General features: G+C 45.3%; 1 protein-coding gene across 1 annotated transcript in view; it reads left to right on the forward strand.

Moving 5' to 3' along the window:
- Window positions 1–24531, forward strand: part of MTR (5-methyltetrahydrofolate-homocysteine methyltransferase) — a 462707-nt gene that overhangs the window by 150884 nt on the left and 287292 nt on the right. The window contains exons 11-12 of the mRNA XM_018563293.1: window positions 12966–13033; window positions 15604–15683. Of these exons, the coding sequence (XP_018418795.1) occupies window positions 12966–13033; window positions 15604–15683 (148 nt within the window). The remainder of the gene's footprint in view (window positions 1–12965; window positions 13034–15603; window positions 15684–24531) is intronic.

Raw genomic sequence — 24531 nt, forward strand, 5'->3', positions numbered from 1 at the left:
CAGAACGATCGCGGGGGGCCCTCTACTTCCTTGCTGGGCCCCCCCAAGTGACGGAACGCAAGGGCCCCGTCGCAATTGCGACTGCTGCGACCCTGGTAGTTTGGCCAGTGGGACGACCTTCTATTAGGGAAACAAGTCAGTACAGGTTCTGATCGACAATCTACTGCAGACTGCCTAGACCTTATGAGTCTTGGTTTGAGCTTGAATCCTGAAGTATCTGGGGCCTAGACCCAGCTGAAGCAGAGTGTTCCTTCCTCCAGAGGACTTGCATACCTTCTGCTTTTAAGTCTTGAACGGTACAGTCCTGGAGCCTGCTCAACTCCCTGATCTACATATGAGTTTAGGGACTGATGGTAGCTCCCTTTTGAGGCTGTACTGTTTGGTCTTACTCGTGCCTCTTCAATCAGCATTTCATTATTGTGATTGCTTAGTTCAATCTCTAGGCTAACTCCCCAGGCCAAGGACTTGTTTTTCACTGGTCTGGTGGCTTAGGAATCCAACCCTGGAGCTGGATGAATACTTACTCTGGATCTTTTAGGAGATTTTCATGATAGATGCCAGCCTCCTAGACTGGGGTGGTGTTCTAGACACGTATTGGTGCAGGGGACTTTTTCACCGTAGGAATGTCTCCCACTCAATCTGAAGCTTCGTCCGATTTGGTTTTCCCTACAGTGCTGGATCATCCGTCTGGAGGGTCGTTCAATACGGACATTGTTGGATATCACACGTCAGTAGTGCACATCAAAAGAAATACAGTGCTGAATGATTAATATGCAATTATGTGAAAACTTATTTAAATTCTTCAACTTGTGGATTTTTTTGAGGAAATGTCCCCAACACAGGAAATAATATGCTGTATAAATAGTATTTTCTAGGGATGCACCGATACCAAGTACAAGTACCGATACTTTTCGAGCTCCAAGACTAGATTAGAGAAAAATTCAAAAGTTAGGAGGCTGCTGTCATTTGTAAGGAGCATACGGAGCTCTGGAATTTGTACATCTCTGTTTTAATATATGATTTTGCTTTTATAAATATAAATAAAGGGATGCACCGATACCAGTTTTGCGAGTACTGGTACTTGCCCAAGTACTTACAAGTACGAGTACTGATACATTTTTGTTGTCATGTGACAGTTTTTCTAAAACAATATTGACTAGTGATTTCAGGACAGTGGTGGAGCATCAGAGCCAGATCCCAGTTGCAAGGTAGTTTACATGAAAATGCCAAGTATTGGCTTTGGTACTCAAAGTATCGGTGCATCCCTAGTATTTTCTCTTACGTTCATTGAAGGACACAGTGCATCTTCAGAACTTGACCACTTGGGTATAAGCACCACCTTCTGGAGTAGGACACTAGGCACAAAAAAAACAAGAGCACAGTCTAAGGGAAACCCCTGTTGGTGGTTAAACCCCCTAACAGCTAGATGCAGGGCGTGTCCTGGACATGGGGGCGTGAGGTGCTCAGCCGGAGAGCAACAGCGTACCTGTTGCACTATCACCAAAGACTCTTACCTGCTATTACCCCCGACCCCACTATGTCCCGATGGCGAAAGGACGGGGATCTAAAAAATTGCCTCCTGATGCCTCTTTGCAGCAATTTTTTACTCCACGGGCCTCAGCCTATCTGGATCGTGGAAGGTCCAAGATGGAGCCCATCTCCTCTACCCTTGGCCTCTCCTCGTAGAGTGGATAACGGGGCTCCCCTTCTCTTAGTTCCTTTCCAACTGGATCGTGCTCTCCGGGCCTTTTCGACTCGTGATGTGGAGTGTGACTTGCCTTTGGATGTCCCTGAGGGGATGCGAGCATCACTGAAATACCTTCCCACCAAGCAGGACTTTGAGGCCATGGTCACCTGAGTCAAAGCGGCGCTACGTAAAGACCTCTGCGAGGTGAAGCTGGCTTCCAATGTGGCGGGTGTTTTGGCTTCCTGCTCCACACTTGACTCGTGGGTCTCGGTACTTGAGACCGCGGCTTCGCGGCCTGATCATTGGTTCGTGGCACCCCAACTGCACATGGAGGACAGGGTGCGACGGAACAACGTACGCCTCCATGGTATCCCGGTGGCCACCAAAGCTCCTAACCTCCTCGCTACAGTACAGGCTGTATTTGCCTCTTCTATAGAGGACGTTGCCCCTGCTGATATCCTCCTCGACCAGGTTCATCGTGCCACTGGTCCCCGCTTCCTGAACTCCCCCTGCTCTCGGGACGTGGTCTGCCGGGTGCATTATTTTACTATGAAAGAGGACATTCTCCGGGCTGCCTGGGTACGCAGACCCGCCGAGTTTGATGGAGCGCAAATTCAGATCCTTCAGTTTAGCAGCATAGTACGGCGGTTTGAGCGGATTCTAATTGAGTGGTGAGGGGTTAGAACCACTGTCAGGGGGCGTGGTCTGCACCGCGAGGTTGATGGCAGCCTGAGTTGAGAGCTCCGGCTAAACGGGACCCATACGACGCTACTATAGCTCTTTTGAACCGCCATGAAGATCGGCAAGCTGGACTATCAATCCAGGGTCCAGACACCCTCACAATCTCGAACGGGCAAACAAGTTCCGGACATTCTCAGACCCCAGAAGCCGGACGCAGGCGACTCGGCCTCGTCCAATATGGCGTCCACCCAGAACAGGCCAGATAAGGTAAAGCCCTGAAGACAACCAGAGACTCAAACCGAGCCCCAGATGCCCTCTTACCTCCATGATCTCCCGACCAAGACGGAGCTCTCCTCAGTAGCTACGGACATCAAGGCAGCTCTGTGCGATGCAGTCGCGGAGCTCCGGCGTGACATCCAAGATGTCGGACACCGCATGATGGCAGTGGAGCGGGCAGGCCACAAGAGAGACTTGGCGATCTCGCATCTCCAAGGCTCAGTGTGATGCCACCTCCCGTACTATGATTGAGATGCGGAGGCATCTGGAGGACCTCGATAACAGGGGTCGCAGAGCCAACATTAGACTAAGGGGGATCCCCAAGACGGTGCTAACGACTGCTATACCAGACACGCTGAGACACATATTCAATGACTTACTGGAGCGGCCAGCGGAATCTCCCATTGAGCTCGTCAGAGCACACAGGGCCCTGAAGCCGAAAGCGGCAGCCGGCGACTTGCCCAGAGATATCATCTGCTGTTTGCACAGCTTCCCTTTGAAAGAGGAGATTCTCCAGAAGGCCAGGACCAGAGAGGCAGTGGAGATAGAGGGTTGTGAAGTGAAGTTGTTCCAGGACCTGTCGGGGATCACTTTACAGCAACGCAGGGTCCTACGCCCTCTCCTGGCGTGCCTGAGGGACAGAGGCATCGTCTACCGCTGGAAATTCCCCTTCTGCCTAGTGGCGACCCATAGCTGACAAACGGCCTCAATTCATTTACCAGAAGATGTGGCGGAATTCTGCAGACACCTGGATCTTCCAGAGGTGCCGATCCCTGACTGGTATGTGGATCTGCGGGGGGCACAGGGGTCTCCAGAGAGCAGCGCGCCACACGATTGGGCAGAACCACCCTACCCACGACAGGGATCAAACAGGTCACCAGGACCGCGTCCTCGTCGGCAACGGAGGCAGCAAGAGGAGATAGGGGAAGAGGCAACCCGTCCCCTGCGTGATGATGACAACAACGATACCCCCCGTTCACCCTAAAAGATTATGCAGAGCGCATAACGGCCTGTTGGTCGGGAATGGGACCGTTCAGTTTGCTTTATTCTGCTTTACACAGTTGATGTGTGTTTTCACAGGCGGCTTGTTTACAGCTGCATTTGGGATGCCGAGTTAGCTCCCCAGAGACATTATCGTTGTGATCCCCGGACGGGGATGGACTCCAAGACTTCAGAGAGACGGATCAAGGACTCCCGACGTACGGGCACGGATCATAGCTGAGTTGATGTGCAAGGGGGACTGCGGGAGGGGGCCCCGCGCTTCCCCCAAGCCTGGGCTCGGGGTTGGGGGTGTGGGTTACTCTCTCCCCTCCATGGAGCTCATAAATAACATATGTGAGATTTAGGAGAAGGGGTGAGAAGGAATGCAGGTGGGGGAAGGGGGAAGGTGAGCGCATGCCACAGAGTCAGCACTTAGGTGCTTTGTGGGCTTGGCATAGTAGAAGTCTTAAGGGGGTCGGGCAGGGGGAGCTTCAGAGGGTGGACCACTACTGAGGAGATGTACCCTGGAGTTGGCGGCTGGGTGGCCATCCATCTGAAGAGACATCCAAAGGGGAGGATGGTCTTAGGGAGGAGGGTGGATCCGTCCAGTAGTTGGAGCCACATAGGGGGAGCGCGTGTGGGGGGACCGCGGGAGGAGGAAGATGACTGGCCCGGCCTCGGAGTCCACAAGTGTTCTCCCTTCGCCCCCACAGGGGTTCTGTACAACACATTAGTTTCGGGGCTAAGATCGGTTAGTAGATAGAGAAAGTGGGAACGATTTGGATCGGGAGGTAGAGACCAAGTAGGCCCGAATGTTTACGAGTGTTACAAATGCTGGGTACCTGCCTCTTGTACTGGACGGTTCAAGTGTTATATTACATGTTTGATATTGATGGGTCCCCCCCTTTGAGGGGCCGGACCTCTGGTTCATGTTAGTGGTTTCTTTGTGACTGTAGATCACGCAACCCAAGGAGGGGTGACTTGCCTACGGCGGAATACACGGAGGCAAGGCTTCACCCCCTAGTGTCCCCTGCAAACTAGAACCGGGCACGGCCCTGGAGCTGACGTTTAGTCCTCTCCAGCTGTCATTTGGCCCTGGTTAGGGGTACCTAGTTGGACATTGTTTGTTTCATTCTTCTATCTCACACGCTGACAGGGCTCCACATCTGGGTGGAGTTGGGAGCGTTTCTCTGTATCTCAACGGGTCCTTTCCTTGATCTTCTATAACTTTCCTTCCATTACCTTGCCCACTGGGGAGACCCATCTCCTTGCTGAATGTGGACCTGAAATTGTTCACCAAGATCCTGTCGAACCGCCTTCTCCCGCATATACCCCAATTGGTGGGTCAACAGCAGGTGGGTTTTGTCCCGGGCCGGGAGGCCAGGGACAACACGACACGGGCAATCAACCTGATCCACCTGGTGGAGACTAGACCAACACAGGCGATGGCGTTCGACAGGGTCTCATGGGATTTTATGATGGAGGTCCTTCGACATATTGGTCTCGGCTGACAAATAATGGGTTGGATAGGGGCGATATACTCAGAACCATGGGCCAGGTTTCGTACTACGGGCGCCGTTTCCGCGCCGTTTGAGATTTCGAATGGCACGAGGCAAGGGTGTCCCCTATCACCCATTATTTTTATACTGACACTGGAACCATTCCTCCGCATGGTTCAAGCTGAACCAGAGGTACAGGGGATCATTCACCAAGGGGTAGAACATAAGTAGCAGCGTATGCCGATGACATGCTGTTCTTCCTGACGAATCCCAGGCCGATCCATGCGAAAGCTTTTTCAAATGTTTAACCTCCCTGGTGGTATGATTATGTCAGGAATTTTGTGCCAAAAGCGGTACATTGTTTTTCATGGAAATTTGTTGTTTTATATTGTAGGCCTGTAATTACGGGGACCTGTCTAATCTCTCAATCAACTACACAAAGTCAGAAGCTCTAACCCTACGAGGCGGGGATGACTGCTATGTTGAACTTCTGAGCTCATTCCGAGTACGCTGGGTAAAGCAGGCCATAAAATACCTGGGGATTTATCTGACTTCCTACACAGCAGACCTCTATAGACTGAATTTCCAACCGCTCCTGGCTACGATCAAGAGAGATCTTCAGCAATGGAGATTGCTCTCTGTATCGTGGTTTGGTAGGGCCGCACTGGTCAAAATGATAGTGCTACCGAAGCTGCTCTATTTGTTTCAGACCATACCAATCCGACTACCCGGACTGTGCCTCAAAAATATAGATGCAGAATTCAGACGTTTTGTATGGCAAGATAAATAACCGAGGGTGATGTGGGCATTGCTGACAGCCCCCAAAACGATTGGCATGTGAATGGTAGCACGAAGCTATGGGTGAATATGGAAGTGGAGTGGACTGATGGGTAAGATTCTAGGATGTGCAGTGAAGTACTCCCCAGGGGTTTTCTTGCGGGAGGGGGCAGGGGGAACCCAGCCAAATCCCTGGAGAAACATATGATCAATGCGGCCAGGACGCTTATACCTAGGCTATGGAAGGAGACTAGAGCGCCCACGGTGAGGGACTGGATTCAACAGGTGGGACACGTTTGTGAGATGGAGGAACTGTTGGCGACTAAACAGGATCGTATAGACAAACATGCAAAATTGTGGGCACCATGGGTGGTGTTCAGCTGTAGCGTTGAGTGCACCAACATTAGGGAGGGATCAGGTTAATAGGGGGGGAAAGATACCCTCCAGGGAAAGGCGGTAGGGAGGTAGGAGGAACATTAGGACCGACTAGAACAGGGGTGTGAGATCCCCAGTGGGTCAGGAGAGTGGAGCTTTTCTTTTTCTTTTCTCCTTTTCCCTTTTTCACTTTATCTTTCTCTTATATTTATTTTTTAGTCCCCTGTTGTCTCCAACAGGAGGACAGGACCTGCTTCAAGGGGGCAATTCGGTACCAGTGTAGAGTACAACAAATATGGAGTGGGAAGGAGGAACCACCCACAAGAGTGAAGTGGGGCTCTGACCGAGTAGGAACAATTTCTATAAATGAGACAGTTTATATAGGAGAATGGATTATACTGGAGATGTGATGCTATGTAAAACGCATATTATGTGAAGCCACCATATTGGACGGAATGTACCCCTGATGTGAGCTATTTCTTTCTATTTATGTGTGTTTGTATTTTGTTTTACTATGTACCAAAAACAATAAAACTTTTGATTGGAAAAAAAAATTCAGATCCTTTAGGATCTTTCCCGCAGCACCCTGAGACGCAGGTCACTCCGTTGCCCACTCCTGGACCAGATCCGTAGTGCCGGAGTGACATACCACTGGGGTTACCCATTTCACATGATCGTTCGCAAGGGGAAAGCCTCCTTCACGCTCTTGTTAACCGAAGGATGTCCATGGCCTGGGTGGCTTCCTGAATGTGGAGATATCCCTAACTGGGGACTGGCTTGAATACCTCTCGGATGCTGTCCGCCTGATGCCAGGGCCTCAATGTTCTCCTTGCTCTAGATCTCGTTCTTCCCGCACTGCTTCAAGACAGGCCTGGGAAACAGAAGACCCCTGATTATCCATGAAGGCCTAGCCTGTCTCCCTGAGACCTTTTTCCTATTCTTTGTCCGCTCAGCTGTCATCATCTGAGCTCCCTGCACTGCTGGATGCAAGGGGCAATGCTGCATCCCTGCTCCCCTCTTAAACATGACTGATCGAATGTCTTTTGGATGTTCTCTCTGAGTAACCATGAGTGCCTGGATTCCAGTTAGCCTGTTATGCCTGGACTCCCCTCTCTCGGAGACGGAACCACAACCGAGAAAGAGAGGTTTTTGTTTATTATAATCCTTTAGTTATTTTATTCTGTGAGGTATGTTCCCTTCTGTGTGGACTGGCTCCTCAGTTTCGACAGGAGGGACAAGGAATGTGAAGAGACGGTTTCCTTTAAAAAAAATTATTTTAATAATTTTTTTATTCTATGTTACTTTCATTCTCAAGGTGTGTCTCTCTCTGTGCTGATTGGTTCTCGGTTGCTTATTGCTTGGTCACCCTCTTTGCTACCCATGGCCCGAATCGAATGCTTTGCTCCTATCATTTGAGTGGTTGCCATAAGCCTGCACCTTCCTCTTTTGGCAGGGTAAACGACCAAAGAATAAAGACGTCATTTTAATTTTCAGTTATTTTACTCCTTGAAGTTTGTCCCTTTCCGTACTGACTGGCTTTCGGTTAAGATGTTTCACATACCGAGGGGGAGTCACACAATTGCACTCTACTGAGCCATTTTCATTGCAACCCACGGAATGGTTTTATTGTTTTTGGTTACTATTTTCTTTGAGGTTTGTCCCCCTGTTTTGACTGGCTCTCGGTTACGGTATTTTCGGCTACTGAGAGAGAGTCACACACTGGCACTTAACTATGTCACTCTCATGGCAGACCTCGGCGTCTTCCTATTATGGTGACTACCTTAGACCTTGGCCCCCCTCTGACTGAGGGGCAACACTGAAGGAGCAGTGACGTTTTTTGTGTGTTTTGTTTTTTTTTAACCATAAATTTTCTTATTGGTTATATCATAATGAACACTACAGTACAGTACAGTACAGTACAGTACATTACAAGGTGCCTAGACAGCAATAACGGTATCAGGATATATCAAGGTAAGTGCAACACAGTGATGGGATCACAGGTAATGAGTCGTTGCCAACGCCACAAGTAGCAGCCGTAGTGTGCATCATATGTAAACCGGTTGTAGGTAATGGTGAGTAATAGTGCACATGTATTCAATAAATATATATTACCGGGGTTGGGTGCATAGCTTATAGTGCTAGCGAGTTGCCAAACAAGGACCAGTTGTCACTTCCTGTAAGGTTTGGCTTCTGTGGAACTCGGCTGCGGATAAGTAATGCACAGTGGGTGGATTGTCATACACAAACCCCTCTCTCAAAAGAATACACGGAAATAATAACTTATGCAACTGTATTAATTCATACAGGATATACCAATGCAGTTTTATCTGTGTGCCTGCTTGTTAGTCTTGGCATGCTATTTGCACAAAGTTCATGGGCAATCTACTTTGTCAGCACTGCCAAACCGCAAGTATATTTGCAATCAGGAGTGTTTGTAGAGAAATAGCAGAGGATTCCTTGCTGGGAAAGGTGAGTTCAAGATTTCTCAGGAGTGACCTTGCCAGCTGAATGAGATCAGATGCCGGCTCTTGATGGGGGTCTCTCTATGCAATCCAGAGAGGCTTTGTGGTAGGTAAGGTAGTGTACACAGCTCCGGCACAAGTTGGTGGTTCTGGCAGTAAGGCTGTGAGGTCTGGCTGCTGCAGGAATGGTCAGCGCACCAATTACAATACTGAGACACCGACCATTCCCCTCCATGCTATTTTATGCTGACAGCTGGGGCGGAGACTGCTAGTGACGAGGCACCAGTGGGCGTCGTTGGCGATCAATCCCTGATTGCAGCTGGATGAAATCCTTACACCTCCTGACGCAGAGGTGCGACGAGGTAGGTATGGAGCTCGGATTCTATAAAGCTCGTCGGGGCACTCATACATGTGGGAACCAATGAAGGTTCAATGTCTGCGTTGGGTCCAGTGTTACATTGAGCAGCAGCTCAATTTAACTTGTAGTGGCACCACAAAAGACAAACAGGGTGAGGGGGACATACAGAAAGGGGAGGAAGGGGAAGAGGGGAGATGAGAGGGGAGTCAGATGCCAGAATGTAGTAAAGTAGCGAAGTAGTCGGGCCTTGTGCCGATTATAAGGGTGTTTGTCTCTATAGATGGGAGTAGCGGGCATCAATCACATAGTACAGAGGCAGCAGGGGATGTTTGGGGCGACATATTTGTCGATCCATGGGGACCAGATGGTTTCGAATTTTTACATTTGGTCACTGAGTTGCGCTGTCTGTTTCTCGTGGGCCATAATCCAGTTGACGTGGTTAATGACACTAGTGCTGCTAAGGGATGTGGTCAGCCAATTCTTCGCTATTTCTCTCTTGGCCGAGGTGCATATGTGCATGGAAAGGTTGAATCGTTTACGGGAGAGGTCTTCCGGCCTGCAATTGAGAAGTGCAAAATAAGGGTCCTTAGACACTGGTTTCCAAGAACAGCGATGAAAGGAGAGTGAAGATTTCATCCCAGAAGTCAGAAACTCGTGGGAGGCTCCACCATATGTGGAAGAATGTACCTCGATCCGGACTGCCTCGAAAGCAGGCAGGAGAGCAATTGGGATTATATATAGCCACTCTAGCAGGTACCAGGTACCAACGCAGGAGGACTTTATAATTAATCTCCAGCATGCTTGCACAACGGGAGCTGCTTCTAGTTTTGGCCCAGGATTGGTGCCAGGTCTCGTCCCTAGTAGATGATCCCAAGTCTCTTTCCCATTGGGTCACGTAGGAGGGAGGGGGTGCGTCTAGAGGGGAGATAAGGATGGTGTAGAGAAGGGAGATGAGTCCGGGGCTGTGCGGGTCTTCTCAACAGGTTTTTTCGAATAGGGACATTCGTCGGGGACTATTTGGTTTAGGGGTGGATGAGTTTATGTAGTTTTTAATTTGGAGGTACCTAAAGAGCTCCTTGCTCAGGATTTGCTTATGTTCCTGCAGCTGTGGGAATGTTTCACTCCTGGTCGGATTGAATGTTACTGCTTGCCGTTTGTCCCCTCCCGTGGTGATTGGTCCTTGGCGATGGTGTTTTGCCTGCTGGGGGATAGTCGCATGGGTGTACTCTATGGTGCAGGGCTCCTCGCAATTCATGGAGGGGGTTCAATGCACTGTTTTTCATAATGCTAGTGTTACAATCACCTAGGCATGCAGAATGCTTCTACAAACTATATTTGTGAAAGAATGAGTGAAAGAATGAGTCGCTCTCAGGAGCTGAGTGAATTCAAGCGTGGTACCGTGATAGGTTGCCACCTATGCAATAAATCCATCCGTGAAATTTCCTTGCTACTAAATATTCCACGGTCACCTGTTAGTGGTATTATAACAAAGTGAAAGCAACTGGGAACAACAGCAACTCAGCCACGAAGTGGTAGGCCACGTAAAATGACAGAGCAGGGTCAGCGCATGCTGAAACGCACAGTGCGCAGAAGTCGCCAACTGTCTGCAGAGTCAATAGATACAGACCTCCAAACTTAGTGCGGCCTTCAGATTGGCACAACAACAGTCCGTAGAGAGCTTCATGGAATGGGTTTCCATGGCCAACCAGCTGCATCCAAGCCTTACATCACCAGGTGCAATGCAACGCGTCGGATGCAGGGGTGCAAAGCACGCCACCACCGGACTCTAGAGAAGTGGAGACGTGCTCTATGGAGTGACGAATCACGCTTCTCTGTCTGGCAATCCGATGTGTCTGGATTTGGCAGTTGCCAGGAGAACGTTACTTGCCTGACTGCATTGTGCCAAGTGTAAATTTTTATGGAAGGGGGACTATGGTGTGGGGTTGTTTTTCCGGGGTTGGGCTTAGCCCCTTAGTTCCAGTGAAAGGAGCTCTTAAGGCATCAGCATACCAAGACATTTTGGACAATTTCATGCTCCCAACTTTGTGGGAACAGTTTGGGGATGGCCCCTTCCTGTTCCAACATGAGAGCGCATCAGTGCACAAAGCAAGGTCCATAAAGACATGGATGAGCGATGTTGGGATGGAGGAACTTGGCTGGCCTGCACAGAGTCCTGACCTCAACCCGATAGAACACCTTTGGGATGAATTAGAGCGGAGACTGTGAGCCAGGCCTTCTCGTCCAACATCAGTACCTGACCTCACAAATGCACTTCTGGAAGGATGGTCAAACATTCACATAGACACACTCCTACACTAGGGCTGCAGCTAACTATTATTTTCATAATCGATTAGTTAGCCGATTATTTAGTTCGATCAGTTAAGTTCAATCGATTAATCGGATAAAAAAAAAAAAGGCTCCAGTGATGGACTACTAGTTTGTATTGAGATTGTAGTCCATCACGGGAGCAAGCTTAGAGCAGTGGAAGTAAAAAAAAAAAGTGTGGTGTGCAATATAGTACATTATACAACGGCGCAGTGCAGAATACCAGCGGCTATAGAGGAATGCAGCAATAGTACATTATACTATAATGTACTATTGCTGGGATTTGTAGTCCTCTGTAGCTGGCGTTATTCTGCATTGCGCTGTATATAATGTATTATTGCTGGGATTTGTAGTCCTCTGTAGCTGGTGTTCTGCATTGCGCCGTATATAATGTATTATTGCTGGGATTTGTAGTCCTCTATAGCTGGTGGTATTCTCCATTGCGCTGTATAATGATTATACTGCTACAGTTATATATACAGTTATAGAGGAACTACAAATCCCAGCAATAATACATTATACAGCGCAATGGAGAATACTGCCAGCTATAGAGGAACAACAAATCCCAGCAATAATACATTATACAGGGTGTTTAATATATTATTGCTGGGATTTGGTGTTCCTCTATAGCTGCTGGTGTTCTGCAGTGTGCCGCTTTTTTTTTTTTAAACACGAAACATTAAAACAGGTCCCTGCGCTCTGCGGGCGTGTGTCCGGCTTGTGTGGTGGGCGTATCATACATGGCATGTGCGAGGTGGGCATGGCGTCCGCAGCGTAACTCGTACCTGTTTCACCACAGCACCCCTGTACTGTTCCACAACAGCACCCCCACACAACTATTCCACCACTGCACACCCATACACCTGTTTCTCGCTGCACCTTCATACACCTATTCCACCGCTTCACACCCATACAAGTGTTTCACACTGCACTCCCAAACACCTGTTCCACCACAGCACCCCCACACACCTATTCCACTACTGCACCCTTGTACACCTGTTCCACCACAGCACCCCCAAACACCTATTCCACCACATCACACTCATACACCTGTTCCACACTGCACCTCCATACCCCTTTTCCACCACCACACCCACATACATCTATTCCACCACTGCCTCCCCGCACACCTGTTCCACCACAGCACCCCCACACACCTATTCCACCACTTCACACCCATACACCTGACACGCCACTGATGTGTGGCTCAGGCCGCGTGTGGAGCACCGAACAGGCAAATCAATAGATAACCGACGAATCGAAAAACATTGACAACGTTTTCAATCGTCGATTTTAATCGACTAAATCGATTTACTGTTGCAGCTCTATCCTAAACCTTGTGTACGCCTTCCCAGAAGAGTTGAAGCTGTTATTGCAGCAAAGGGTGGGCCAACTCAATATTGAACCCCACAGACTAAGACTGGGATGCCATTAAAGTTCATGTGCGTGTAAAGGCAGGCGTCCCAATACTTTTGGTAATATAGTGTATATAATATATATTGGGTTTTTCCAGTAATTAACTAAGCTCTTTTACTTATTGGCAGGAGTTTGCAATGGATGGTATGGTGAATATTGTTGGGGGTTGCTGTGGAACTACTCCAGCGCATATTAGGTATGTTTGTATGTGTGTGTTTTTTTTTTTTAAGTTTACAAAATCTTTGTGTCCAGAGTTCCACTCTGAAGTAACCTTTCACAATCTTTCAAATTTAAGCTGAGCAATATGGTGAAAAAATGTGTTAGCAGAGTTTACCTTTACTGAATTTTTAGATATAAATGTGCACAAGACCCTACCACCTCTTCCATGCCAAACCTCTGTAGTATTATTATTGTTATTATTTTATTTAGTTATCTTCTGAGCAGTCTCACTAGTGAATTTGGAAGCATTAAGGACAAGAGGGTGGGGCTAAATTCAACTTCACAAGAAAAGTTAAAGTGACACTAAACTCAGGAGTTGAATCTTTAAAATGCATTCAACTAGCTTAACTATTACCCCTTAATGGCTGAGCTTTTTTTCAATTTTTGTTCGTTAATGACTACAGCACTTTTACAATTTTTTGCTTTGTGATTCTTCCACGGCGTTAATATACTTTCTTACTAAGTGCACCCACACATATTATATATATTTTTTAGAGGACAGATAGGGCTATATATTTATGTCACATATATGTGCCTAACACCTCACTTAGTATGAAGAAAATATTTTTAAAAATGAGGCAAAAATGTAAAGAAATCACTTTTCCCCCAGTTTTGATTATTACATTTTAGAAAAATTGCACAGCTAAAAAAATGCATGAAAAAATATTTATTTTTCCTTTGTTTGGAAATGCCTCACATACCTAGGATGTCGTAAATGTTTCTGTACTTCTCAGCCTAAAACTGAAGGCTAACATTTAATTTTTTTTCTGTTAAAACTAATAGTGGTCACCAGCAGGGGTGTCCCGAGGCCGGGTGTCACCTGGTCTCCAGAGTGGGTGACACCCCGCTGTGTCGTCATTGCACGTGACGTCACCACACATGCGCGGCCACCTGATTGACTCCTGCCGGTGGCCATCTTGGGATGAGGTATGCCGCCGGGTCCCCTCCTCTCTCCTGACATTGTTAGGCTCTCGGTTCAAGACCGAGTGCTCTCGGGGGTGACACCAAAATGACTGTCAGTCATGACAGTCAATGGTGTCACCTGGGTGTGGGCTGCTGTATTCCACTGGTCACCAGGTTAGACAGGTGGCATACATTGTCACTGTCACAAAGTGTGACTAAGTGTTACAAGTCAGTGTTTATGGATGTCCCTATGACTGCTTGAGAATTTAAATACATTTTATTATTATTATTATTATTAGGCTGCCCTAATCTCAGAGACAGCCAATAATAACCATTGTGACACTGAGCCTGACATGCACTGCAACATGTCAGCATCAGAAGTCACTAAAGACTTCTGATCATTGTGGCTAGTTGTCACACGAACAGGCAGCTTTTGCTGAATGTCTCTATGCTGAAGCATTCAGGGAAATGCGGGTATACATCGGGAACTGCTAATATTGATGTGTGCGGCTGCTTGACAGTGATGGGAAGTCCATTTCACACCACACTCTATCACTATCAGACACCTGATTTATAAAAGTGATCGGGTGTCTGAAACTGCTCAAATCTTTCATTAATGGATGCCTAATTTCGGAGCCCGGTGTACGTCCGCAGTCATTTGGGCCCTTAGTGACGGGGACATACATTGTATGTCTCCCATCGCTAAGGGGTTAACAAAAATATATCGTATTTGTGCATCACTCAGCTGTAGATCCTCAAATCTCTGAATTTGTGCTGGAGGGTGGATACTTTTGTTCCCCATGGTCCCAGTGTGTGTTGTAAAGTAGCCACCACTTCAAGCTCACTACCGCGATGGACTACAATCTAACATTACAGGAGATTGTAGTCCATTACAGGAGCAAACTTGAAGCATTGGCTACTTTACAACACACACAGAGACCATGTGGAACAAAATTAGCCACCCTCCAGAAGGAAGGTCAGTATTGGCACCAATTCAAAGATGATTTGAGGATTTACAGCCAAGTGATACACACATAAGATCAATTTTTGTCAATGGTTGAGGTAGTTTAATGCGTTTTTAAGATTTAACTCTTTGTTTGGTGCCACATTGAATTACATATTATTACAGCTAATTATATTTCTGGTTCATTTAGACGTTTGAGTTTCACTGAAGGTAAATAGACTGCACTTTTTCATCACATACTAAATATTAGTCTTAATTTTTGATATATTTACTTTGTCAAATGTTTTTATACAGGACAATTACACTTTGCTTGTCATTGGCACTCTTTCACTCTAGCCCGTTTTTTCTGTGTTGGGGACAACAAGGAGCCTACAGTAGGTGAAATAAAAAAGAAAATAAGCCTACATTTTCTTATAGGTAGGCAACTGGGTCCCCAACCCACAATACTGCTGGCAGAATGGTGATTTTTAGCAATTGTAAAAAAACAAAAACAAACCTCGGGCAGGTTGGCTGTGCCCCCTGTATGCGTTAGTGGTTATAATGGTTTGTAGTTTTACTTCTAATAAAGTCTTGGAAGCTGTGTGCCACAATATTTATTTTCTTGTGCCCCTGTATTTCAAGTCTTAACTCGCAATGTCAGTTCTGCAAACCGTTTGTTTAAAATTGTACTTTATTATCAGGGAAATTGCAGAAGCTGTGAAACACTGTAGACCAAGAATTCCTCCAAAATCGGTCTTTGATGGTTATATGCTTCTTTCTGGTATGTAAATCTAACTTAATTTTTCTTTAACCTCTGCTCACATTTCTGCAGTGCAAAATCATAGGTACTGCATGGTGCGTTGTGCTGTGGTAGGGCAGCCCATTAATTTCCATACTGCTACTAAATCGCACTGAATCGCACACTTTTTTAAAAAAACAATCACATAACACCACGTTGCATGGTAATAGATTACCATGTGATTTGGTGCGATACAACGCATATGCAATGGCTAGGTGTGTTGGGTTACGTTTAAGAAATTATGCTTCTGCTTCACACTTAAAATTGTAGCATACATGCGTGATAATTGTGCAGCATCACACGTACTCCAGCATCACAAAGATGTGAACGGAGCCTTAAGTTGTTCTGTTAGAGATCTTGCAAATGTTATTTGAATTGTGCATTTTAAAAACCTGCCAAAATGTGCTATACAATGGAAAATCTTACGTTTGCACTGTATAAACGAAACTTAGGTCCTGCCCAAGAGACTGGTGTTCTGGCAAACTGGAATATAATTTGAATGTGGAGCTGACTTAATGTATTAATCTCAGAGGCTCTCCTTTGAAGCAAGAAAGTTTTAACCATGTTCCTATACTGACAATGGCATACTCTTGCATGAGGAAACATGGTCCAGCTTTTTCTGTTCTATAGTGTGAGCTGTAATCCCAAGTCAAAGTAAATTGTAATTACAGACACAAACCAACCAAATGCCCAACCATAGTACCCAGTACAGGTCTGTAGAATACAAAGTAGGTATTGCTTTTACAGTAGAAATGTCACTTTCTCAGTACCACAGTTTACACTGGTATGTTGATATGTATGTAGCCAAACTTAATTTATTCACTGGTAAGGAATTAAAAACACATTTACTAATGTAAAATCCCAAAGCCATGACAAGAAGAGGAAACCCCCCCCCCCCCAAAAAAAAAAACATCATAGAAGCTTAAGGATTTTTATTACTCTATTGGTCATAAGCCTGAGACAATATGGTGCTCACAGCGAAAGCATCCTCCTCCTCATCCCACTGCCCTTTAGTGTGGAAATAAGACTAAAAAAGAGCATCAGGTAAAAGTCTCAAGAGTGCAAAAAAAACCTTTATTGGCTTCACAAATGGCGACAAGAAGATGTGCACAGCCAACACATTTCAGGGGTCACAAATCCCCCTTCTTCAGGGCTTCAACAATGGACAGTGGGACACTAAGAGCCCCTGCAGACAAACCTATTTCTCAGGCAGGAGTGGAAATCCTTGGTGTGAAAAGATCTTTACCAGCAGTTCAGCATTTGTACAAGTAAACAAATGGTTAACTGCTGGTAAAGATCTTTTTACACCGAACACACTAGTGGAGGCTTGAGCACTGAGCTCTGACTCTACCAAGGCATAAGTGCCTCACAGCCAGCAAAAATAGCATTGTTGGGACTAATGCGAAAGCTACCTCCTTCAAAACCCCCAGGGTTCTTTCCCCCCAAGTTACTAAAGGCATTCCAGGGTTTTTTTTTTTAACTACCATTGCCAGGAGGCTCTTGAACTCAAGGCCAACATGGCACCTCGGAAGAGCCAAGATACAGATGAAGAACAGCAACCTAGCTTCAAAGCTAAGGAGCATACAGCAAAAGTTGATTAGCAAACACAAGACCAATTGACTACCTTGGCTGATATTATAGTCTTTTCTGCAGACATAAAGACAATAATCTCAGCAGCAATATTGATCAGATGTACAAATTAGGTTTGGAAAGAGACCTATTACAGTCTCAGACTTCCAACGTTTCAGAGATGCTCACACCTCTGATCTCATAACATTTACTCGCTACTTACCATGTAGTGTGAGCCTGGATAACTGGGGCTGCAGGCACAATATCAGAGTGATAGGCCTTCCATAATCACTCCAACAGGGTCACCTAAAACCCAAAGTTCTGATTATCTTTAATAATCAATTGTAACACCCAAAATAATTACCTGTTGACTTAAACCAGATCCACAAAACATTTCGCCCATACAATCCATTAGATGCTCTTCCAAGAGATGCCATCTGTTGTCTGCTTGAAAGAGGAGAACTTACACAAAGCAAGGGAGGACAGGCTAATTAAGTCTATTGGAACCAACATCAAGCCTTTCCAAGACCTCCAGCATCACAGCGCCCTACGACAGCTTTTATCTATCCTGAGAGAAAGGGGCATTTCATACAACCTGCTAAGGCAAAACTTAAAATCTTCATATGCTGGATGACATTTTAAGCTTGAGAACCTCCACTGACCATGTTGAGCTCCCAGAGTGGTGCAGAATAATTCAACACAGCAACTGCTGGGCAATGCACTCACCCTCCTTCTTACTCTCCTCTCAAATCTTTCTACAAACGAGGTACCCAGCTGGATCTTTGCCTTTCCAGGAGCAAACCATTGAAGTTCCCCTTCTCCTACCTTGTGCATTCATAGTAAGGTCAGCATCTATTACTCCCAAGCCAAATTAATCTCTGAAACAAGCCATTGAGATCTTGCTTTGTTATAAACTTTGTTTAGTTAGTTTCTTACCAAAACTACTGATCTTCTGGTCTATTTGATTATAAACCGTCTAACTTTAATACCAGTTTCCATGATTTGGACACAAAACTTTTTTTTTTGCAATCAAGAACTATCATACTATCATCATTTCTGTGTATTTAGAGGATGTTATGCAGAGGACCGCAACTCCCTTATTTTCCAGAGCATTCCCCAACAGGAATGGTTCTTATATCCAATCTGGTTTAGCTCCACTTGCTTTAACCAGTTGACATCCGCGGTGTTAAACCCCCTTCCCATCCAGGCCATCTTACAGCATGAGTATATAAGATGCTTGAGAAACGTGTCCTTTTAGTCTGTATGTAAAAAATAGTCCTTAACAGGTTTCTGTGTGTTTCTGTGTGTGTCTGTGACTGAAGGACCATCCCCTGTCCTTATATTTATGTTCTTTAAAATAACCTATGAGATGTTTACCTTAAAAGTCATTCACATTAGCATAATGAAGTTCCATTCTCTTAGTCCTGACTCGTGTATATTCCTTCAACTACTCTTTGCATTCTTCAATCCCACTTTAAAGGCACACGTCTTCTCTGTGAACATTTCTAACGGCTGTTCACACTGCCTGACAGTGTTACTGATTTATTACCATTTGTAACTCAAAATTAGTAGTACAGTTAAACTGCATTTCCAAACTTGGATAGATGAAAATATAGAAAATCAATAATTTAGGTTTACATCCTACATAATTCCCTATATGAATACTATGGTTTTTACAATGTACGTGTGTTAGATTCAGAACAGGGATATTTTGCGAGTTTCAGTAATGTCTTCAAACCTTTAGCTGTTACTCGTGGGTTCTTCTCTACCTCATAGAGGATTCTGCATTGTGCCTTGGGAGTTATCTTGGCTGGGCGCCCTCTTCTCATAAGAGTATCCACAGTACTAAACGGTCTCCATTTATAGACCGTTTGCCTAACTGTCGACTGATGGATGCCTAAACACTTTGAGATTGCTTTGTATTCAGCCTAACTACTTCTGATTATATGTCTTTAGCGAGCACCTTTTTGCGAGGCAGAATTCCCATCAGTTGATGCTTCTTATGAACAAAAATGTTAAAATGCTTGAGTGTCTTTTAATCAATCAAAGCAGCTCTAAACCACACCCCCATACTCATTTCAATAATTGTGTGTAAGCTATCCTTTAAGCACACTGGAGGGGATTTATAAAAACGGGAGCAGACACAATCTGGAGCATATGGCAACCGATTAGATTATCTCTTCAGTTTGTACAGTTAAGCTTTGAAAATTAAAAGATGGATGCTGATAGGTTGCCATGCACAGGTGCTCCAGATTTTGTCCGCTCCAGTTTTGATGAATTCCCCTCATTGTGTTTATCTATTGTAGTGACTCTGATTAGGGTCAGATTTCATTTTATGGCTGATAACTGCAGAAAATCAGTTAATTCTAAGGGGTTCACATACTTTTTCTTGCCATTGTATCTTGGGCTCCCTGCTACCTCCAGTGATGAGGTCACAGACTGCATTAACCCTTCTTGCTCCTGTTGGTTCTTGTAAATACCCTTTTGCTAATCCGTCACTTACATAGTAGTATGGCGGACAGTAAGCACAAGGGGACCAGTCCTGCAGGCTTTTCTGGATTATGATCTATTAGGAATTCAGGGGTGGCTTGCATTATTCCTTCTAAAGGCTTTGGCTCAGAAAGTCCTAATACATGTTTTGTCTGTCATCCCTCAGAGTTATCCCTAACCCTTTCTGAGGAAGATTGCAACCATTTTAGCTTAATCAGAATGCAGGGACTACTAGTGCTTGTCCACGCCTTTTCTCTTCCATTCTTAAGGACACAGGGAACAGATATAGGATTATGTACCGTAGGGTAATATCGCCACCTACAGGAGGAGGACAATTGGTACAAACAAAAGATTAAGACAGCCTAGCCAAACCCCTCACCTGCTGACAAGTCCCCAGTTTTTGCCTAGCGTCACGAGTAAGGAGCTAAGAATTTTTTTCTCCCATCTATTTTGATCTGTTCCGTCCTTTTTTCGCTGGAGCTTCTAGCAAGTGTCGCCAGGGCGACTAGCTGGATGTTATAGATCCTTGGAGTCTCCCCTGTACCACCGCCGAATGCACGCAGACTCTGACACGGTGAGTTGGCTGCGACGTCTCTGCTTTTTTCAGCAGAGTGACCTGTGGGTTCGTCCCAGTGGGCTGCATATGACTGGGGGACTCGGCCTACCAGTCAACGCACTCCATACAGGCTTGTGGTGCCGTGACTAAGGTCGGGGGTGTTTTTTCCAATCGTCCCTGCACACCCCTTTTTTTCTGCCTGGCTCTGGTTCCATGGGGAGGCCCCTTAAGAAGGTACCTGGACGAGTGACCACAGCAGGGACTTCACTTTGACCCCCATGGTGTGGTATGTATGTGGGGGTCGGGCTGGGGCTGCGTGGGCCTTGTGTGCAGGGATCCTGATCCATGTGGAGAGTTCCGGTGCTAAGAGGGGTTCTGCTGGCTTGAGCAGGGGGGGGGGGATTCTCCTGCCGCAGCCCCCCTCTCATCTCAGAAAAAGTACTTTTCTTCCTCAAACTAAGAAGCCGAGAGATCAACGGCAAAAATCTGATCCCTCCTTTTCCGCTCACAATCAGCTTTTTCGGCTGCCTCCGTCCTGGGAAGGGCTGTAAATTCAACAAGCCTCCACTTCCCCAGGGTGCCAAGCGTCTATGGCAACTGAAATCTGCCAGGCCCCACGGTAAGCCCCCTTCTGCATGAAGGTCTGCCCCCATCTCTGGTTTCCAGTGTGGGGGGGGGGCGTCTTCGACTCTTTGCGAATCTTTGCTTGCCCCGCGTCTCCGACACTTGGGTGCAGGAGCTGGTTTCTTCAGGCTACAAGATAGAATTTGTCGCGTCCTGGGCACAGATTCTTTCCTTTCAACAGGCGCCTCTCTCCGCAAAGGCTCGCTGATCTTCACTGCACGGTGGCAGACATCTTGTCTCAGGGAGTGATCGTTCTAGTGCCCTCCTCAGAGAGGTTCAAAGGGTTTTATTTAAACCTGTTTACTGTGCCCAAGAAAGAGGGTATTCGGCGCATTCTAGACCTCCAAACAGTTGAACACCTTTGTGAGGGTCCGCAAGCTTTGGATGCGATATATCAGCTCCATAGTGGCATGTCTCCATCGGGGGGACCTTTTGGCGTCCATCGACATCAAGGATGCTTACCATCATGTCCCCATTTATCTCTCCCATCAGCGTTATCTTCACTTTGCAGTGGGGGTGGAGCACTTCTAGTTTGTGGTGTCTGCCCTTCGGTCTGACATCTGCCCCTCAAGTGTTCACCAAGGTGTTGGCCCCGATTTTGACGTTGTTACGCTGTTAGTGGATCTCCATCTTGGGGTACCTGGACAACCTTCTCTTGAGGGCGGAGTCGCATTTCTCCCTGTCACTGTACGGTCCTTGGAAGATTTCGTATAGATTCTGATCTTGAAGAAGTCATGTCTGGTTGCCTCAGCGCCGGGGTTTTCCTCCCTCCGGAAAAGCTTCAGAAACTTTGCTCTCAGACGAGGCTGTTAGGGTCTCGTTGGTGGTCGACTATCCGATTCTGCATGCAGGTGCTGGGCCTCATGGTAGCCTACCTCGAGGCGGTGCCTTATGCACAGTATCACACCAGGACTCTTCAGGGGGACATCTTGTCGCAGTGGGACGAGTCTCCTTTGTCGCTGGACAGGGCTGTTCGGGTGTCTCCAGCAACAAGGGGTTTCCCTTGTTTGGTGGCTTCGGTCTCTGGCTCTGGTGTCAGGGAAATCCTTTCTTCCTATGCGCTGGACAGTGGTCACCACGGACGCCAGTCTTCTGGGCTATTGCTGAAACGGCGAGTTAGTTCAAAAATAAGTGTGACTTTATTTAGCTCTATAAATTCATCAAACAACACTGAAATGTTCAAAAGCATACAAAAATATTTAGATTGATAATAATCCAATATCAAATGAATAAAAAAAGTATTTGTAAAATGTAGCAAAGTATGTAAAATAGTCATGTTAATCTTCGTGTGATGATATTGTATCTGTATATGTGTGTCTCTTGTAAGTTCTTTGTAAGAGCGTGTGTCTGAGTCTGAGTGTCCTGTCTTGTCTGCCTGCGTGTAAGTGTCCTAAGAATCAGTCTATCTAAACCTCCCCCCTAGTGTAATCCGAACTACGTAATGTGAATAGTATAGTCATTGTATTCACGTACAAACATCTGTTACCAATCTCTGCATGTCATTAACTGAAACATTCAGTACCTGTCCATCATTGAATATACAGGTGAAACACGAATAATTAGAATATCGTGCAAAAGTTCATTTATTTCACTAATGCAACTTAAAAGGTGAAACTAATATATGAGATAGACTCATTACATGCAAAGCAAGATAGTTCAAGCCGTGATTTGTCATAATTGTGATGATTATGGCTTACAGCTCAGAAAATTAGAATGTTGTGAAAAGGTGCAATATTCTAGGCTCAAAGTGTCCCACTCTAATCAGCAATATATGGATTGACAGTTAAGATCCCAAAAAATATTACAATAAACAGAATACAGCTTACATAGAAGTATCAATTACATATGCAGCCTAATTATCCATCCTCTGGAATGGTGACCTAGGACCTTTCTTGACCTTTTCTGTGACCTTACTAAACTTCTCAGGCTTAAGAGGAATAGACAAATCTGGAGGCAATTAATAACAAAGCTCTCTTTCATACATTTAACTTAACTTGGACTGAGAATACCTAGGGCCAACTTTAATAAATTAAATATATAACTATTTATCATATTGTACATGATAATCATGATATTAAAGATTTAACAGTTCCCCCTTAATATGATACATCATATTACAGTATCCTAAATCATTCATATCTCCATACGTGTCCCATTCATACTAGCTTTGAATTGATTACCCTTAGATATGTCATTCTCTTGAACTGAGAGCGTGAGATCTGAAATACCCTTACGTTTAAACATTTCTCTTAAAACCTCTTCTACTTTCTTCATTTCCTCTTTGGTTAATTTGTAAAATTTCCTAATTCTAAATACAATATATATTTGAAATAAAATACATAATACAATGATTATAATAATAATAATAATAATTAATGGATGAAATAACATATTTCCTACTGCAGAAGCGACTGAAGTTTTTCCCCACATAGATATAGTACGTTAGAACTTCGACCAAAATTAATTACCAGAGAACATTGACCATTCATGTTCTATTTCCTGTAAATTCCCTTGTTCATGTTGAAATACTGGAGACAGAATCAAACACCGCGCCAGCAGATTTTGGTTCAAGAGAGTATTAGTCAATGATGTTCAGGAGTGCAGGGCGATAACGGGGCTGCTCTCACCAGGTTCAGAACAACCTCAGCATGACAAGACACAGAGAGCGCCTCCATCGTATAAAAACTTTTTAATAAATTGGTTCTGAGGAAGGAGGCGTGACCTCCTGAAACGCGTGAACCACTTCACTACCAGGGAAGACGAACAGCGGCTGATATGCTCCTTTCGTTCTGACCCTTTTATGCCTGTTTTTATTCGTCCTTTGTGAGTACCTCTATACCATTTTTTATTTCTTTATTAAAAAGTTTTTATGCGATGGAGGCGCTCTCTGTGTCTTGTCTTGCAATGTTGAAATACTGTATCATCTTTTTGAAGCTCATCAGATAATACTGATAATAATCCTTTGTCCTTTTGTATAATATTTGCCCAACTTTTCCATGGAAATTCATCTACTTGTGATAAGTTATATTGTATAGGAAGAGCACTTATGTTCCTCATAAGAGAATTAATTATATTTACTCGCATGTCATTGATGCTGATTGCTACGAGATCTCCTATACAATACAACCCCCGAGGCACATTATCTGAATGCACACAGGATGCGAAGAAAGCTTTAACCCTTTCTTTACCTGTCATAGTTTGAAAACAAACTTTCTTCTTTCCCACAAGAGTAATTAAGTCATAAGAATTTGTAACTTTTTCTATTCTTGCTGAACATAAAGTGTGATTATGATAACAAGAATGAAATATACCCTTTTCCTGATTAGGCAAACAAATCACTTTGGATTGAAAATGTAAACAAGATGATAAATCGAATTTGTTCTAATTCCAAACTATTTACGTCAAAAGCAAAAACATTAATTTTCTTGGTAGCAACCTATCCATTTTTTACCCATACATCTGTATGACTTATAGCAAATTCATATTCTCTGGGTAAACTTTGTACAATTCCTAGAGGCGTTATTCCACTTTGAATGCTTGAGCCATTATCTTAAAATTAGTGGAATATTCTGTCTGAATCTCCAAACATGC

The sequence above is a fragment of the Nanorana parkeri genome, unplaced genomic scaffold (assembly GCF_000935625.1).
Source record: "Nanorana parkeri isolate BGI_ZX_2015 unplaced genomic scaffold, ASM93562v1 scaffold650, whole genome shotgun sequence".
NCBI classification, from domain to species: Eukaryota; Metazoa; Chordata; class Amphibia; order Anura; family Dicroglossidae; genus Nanorana; species Nanorana parkeri.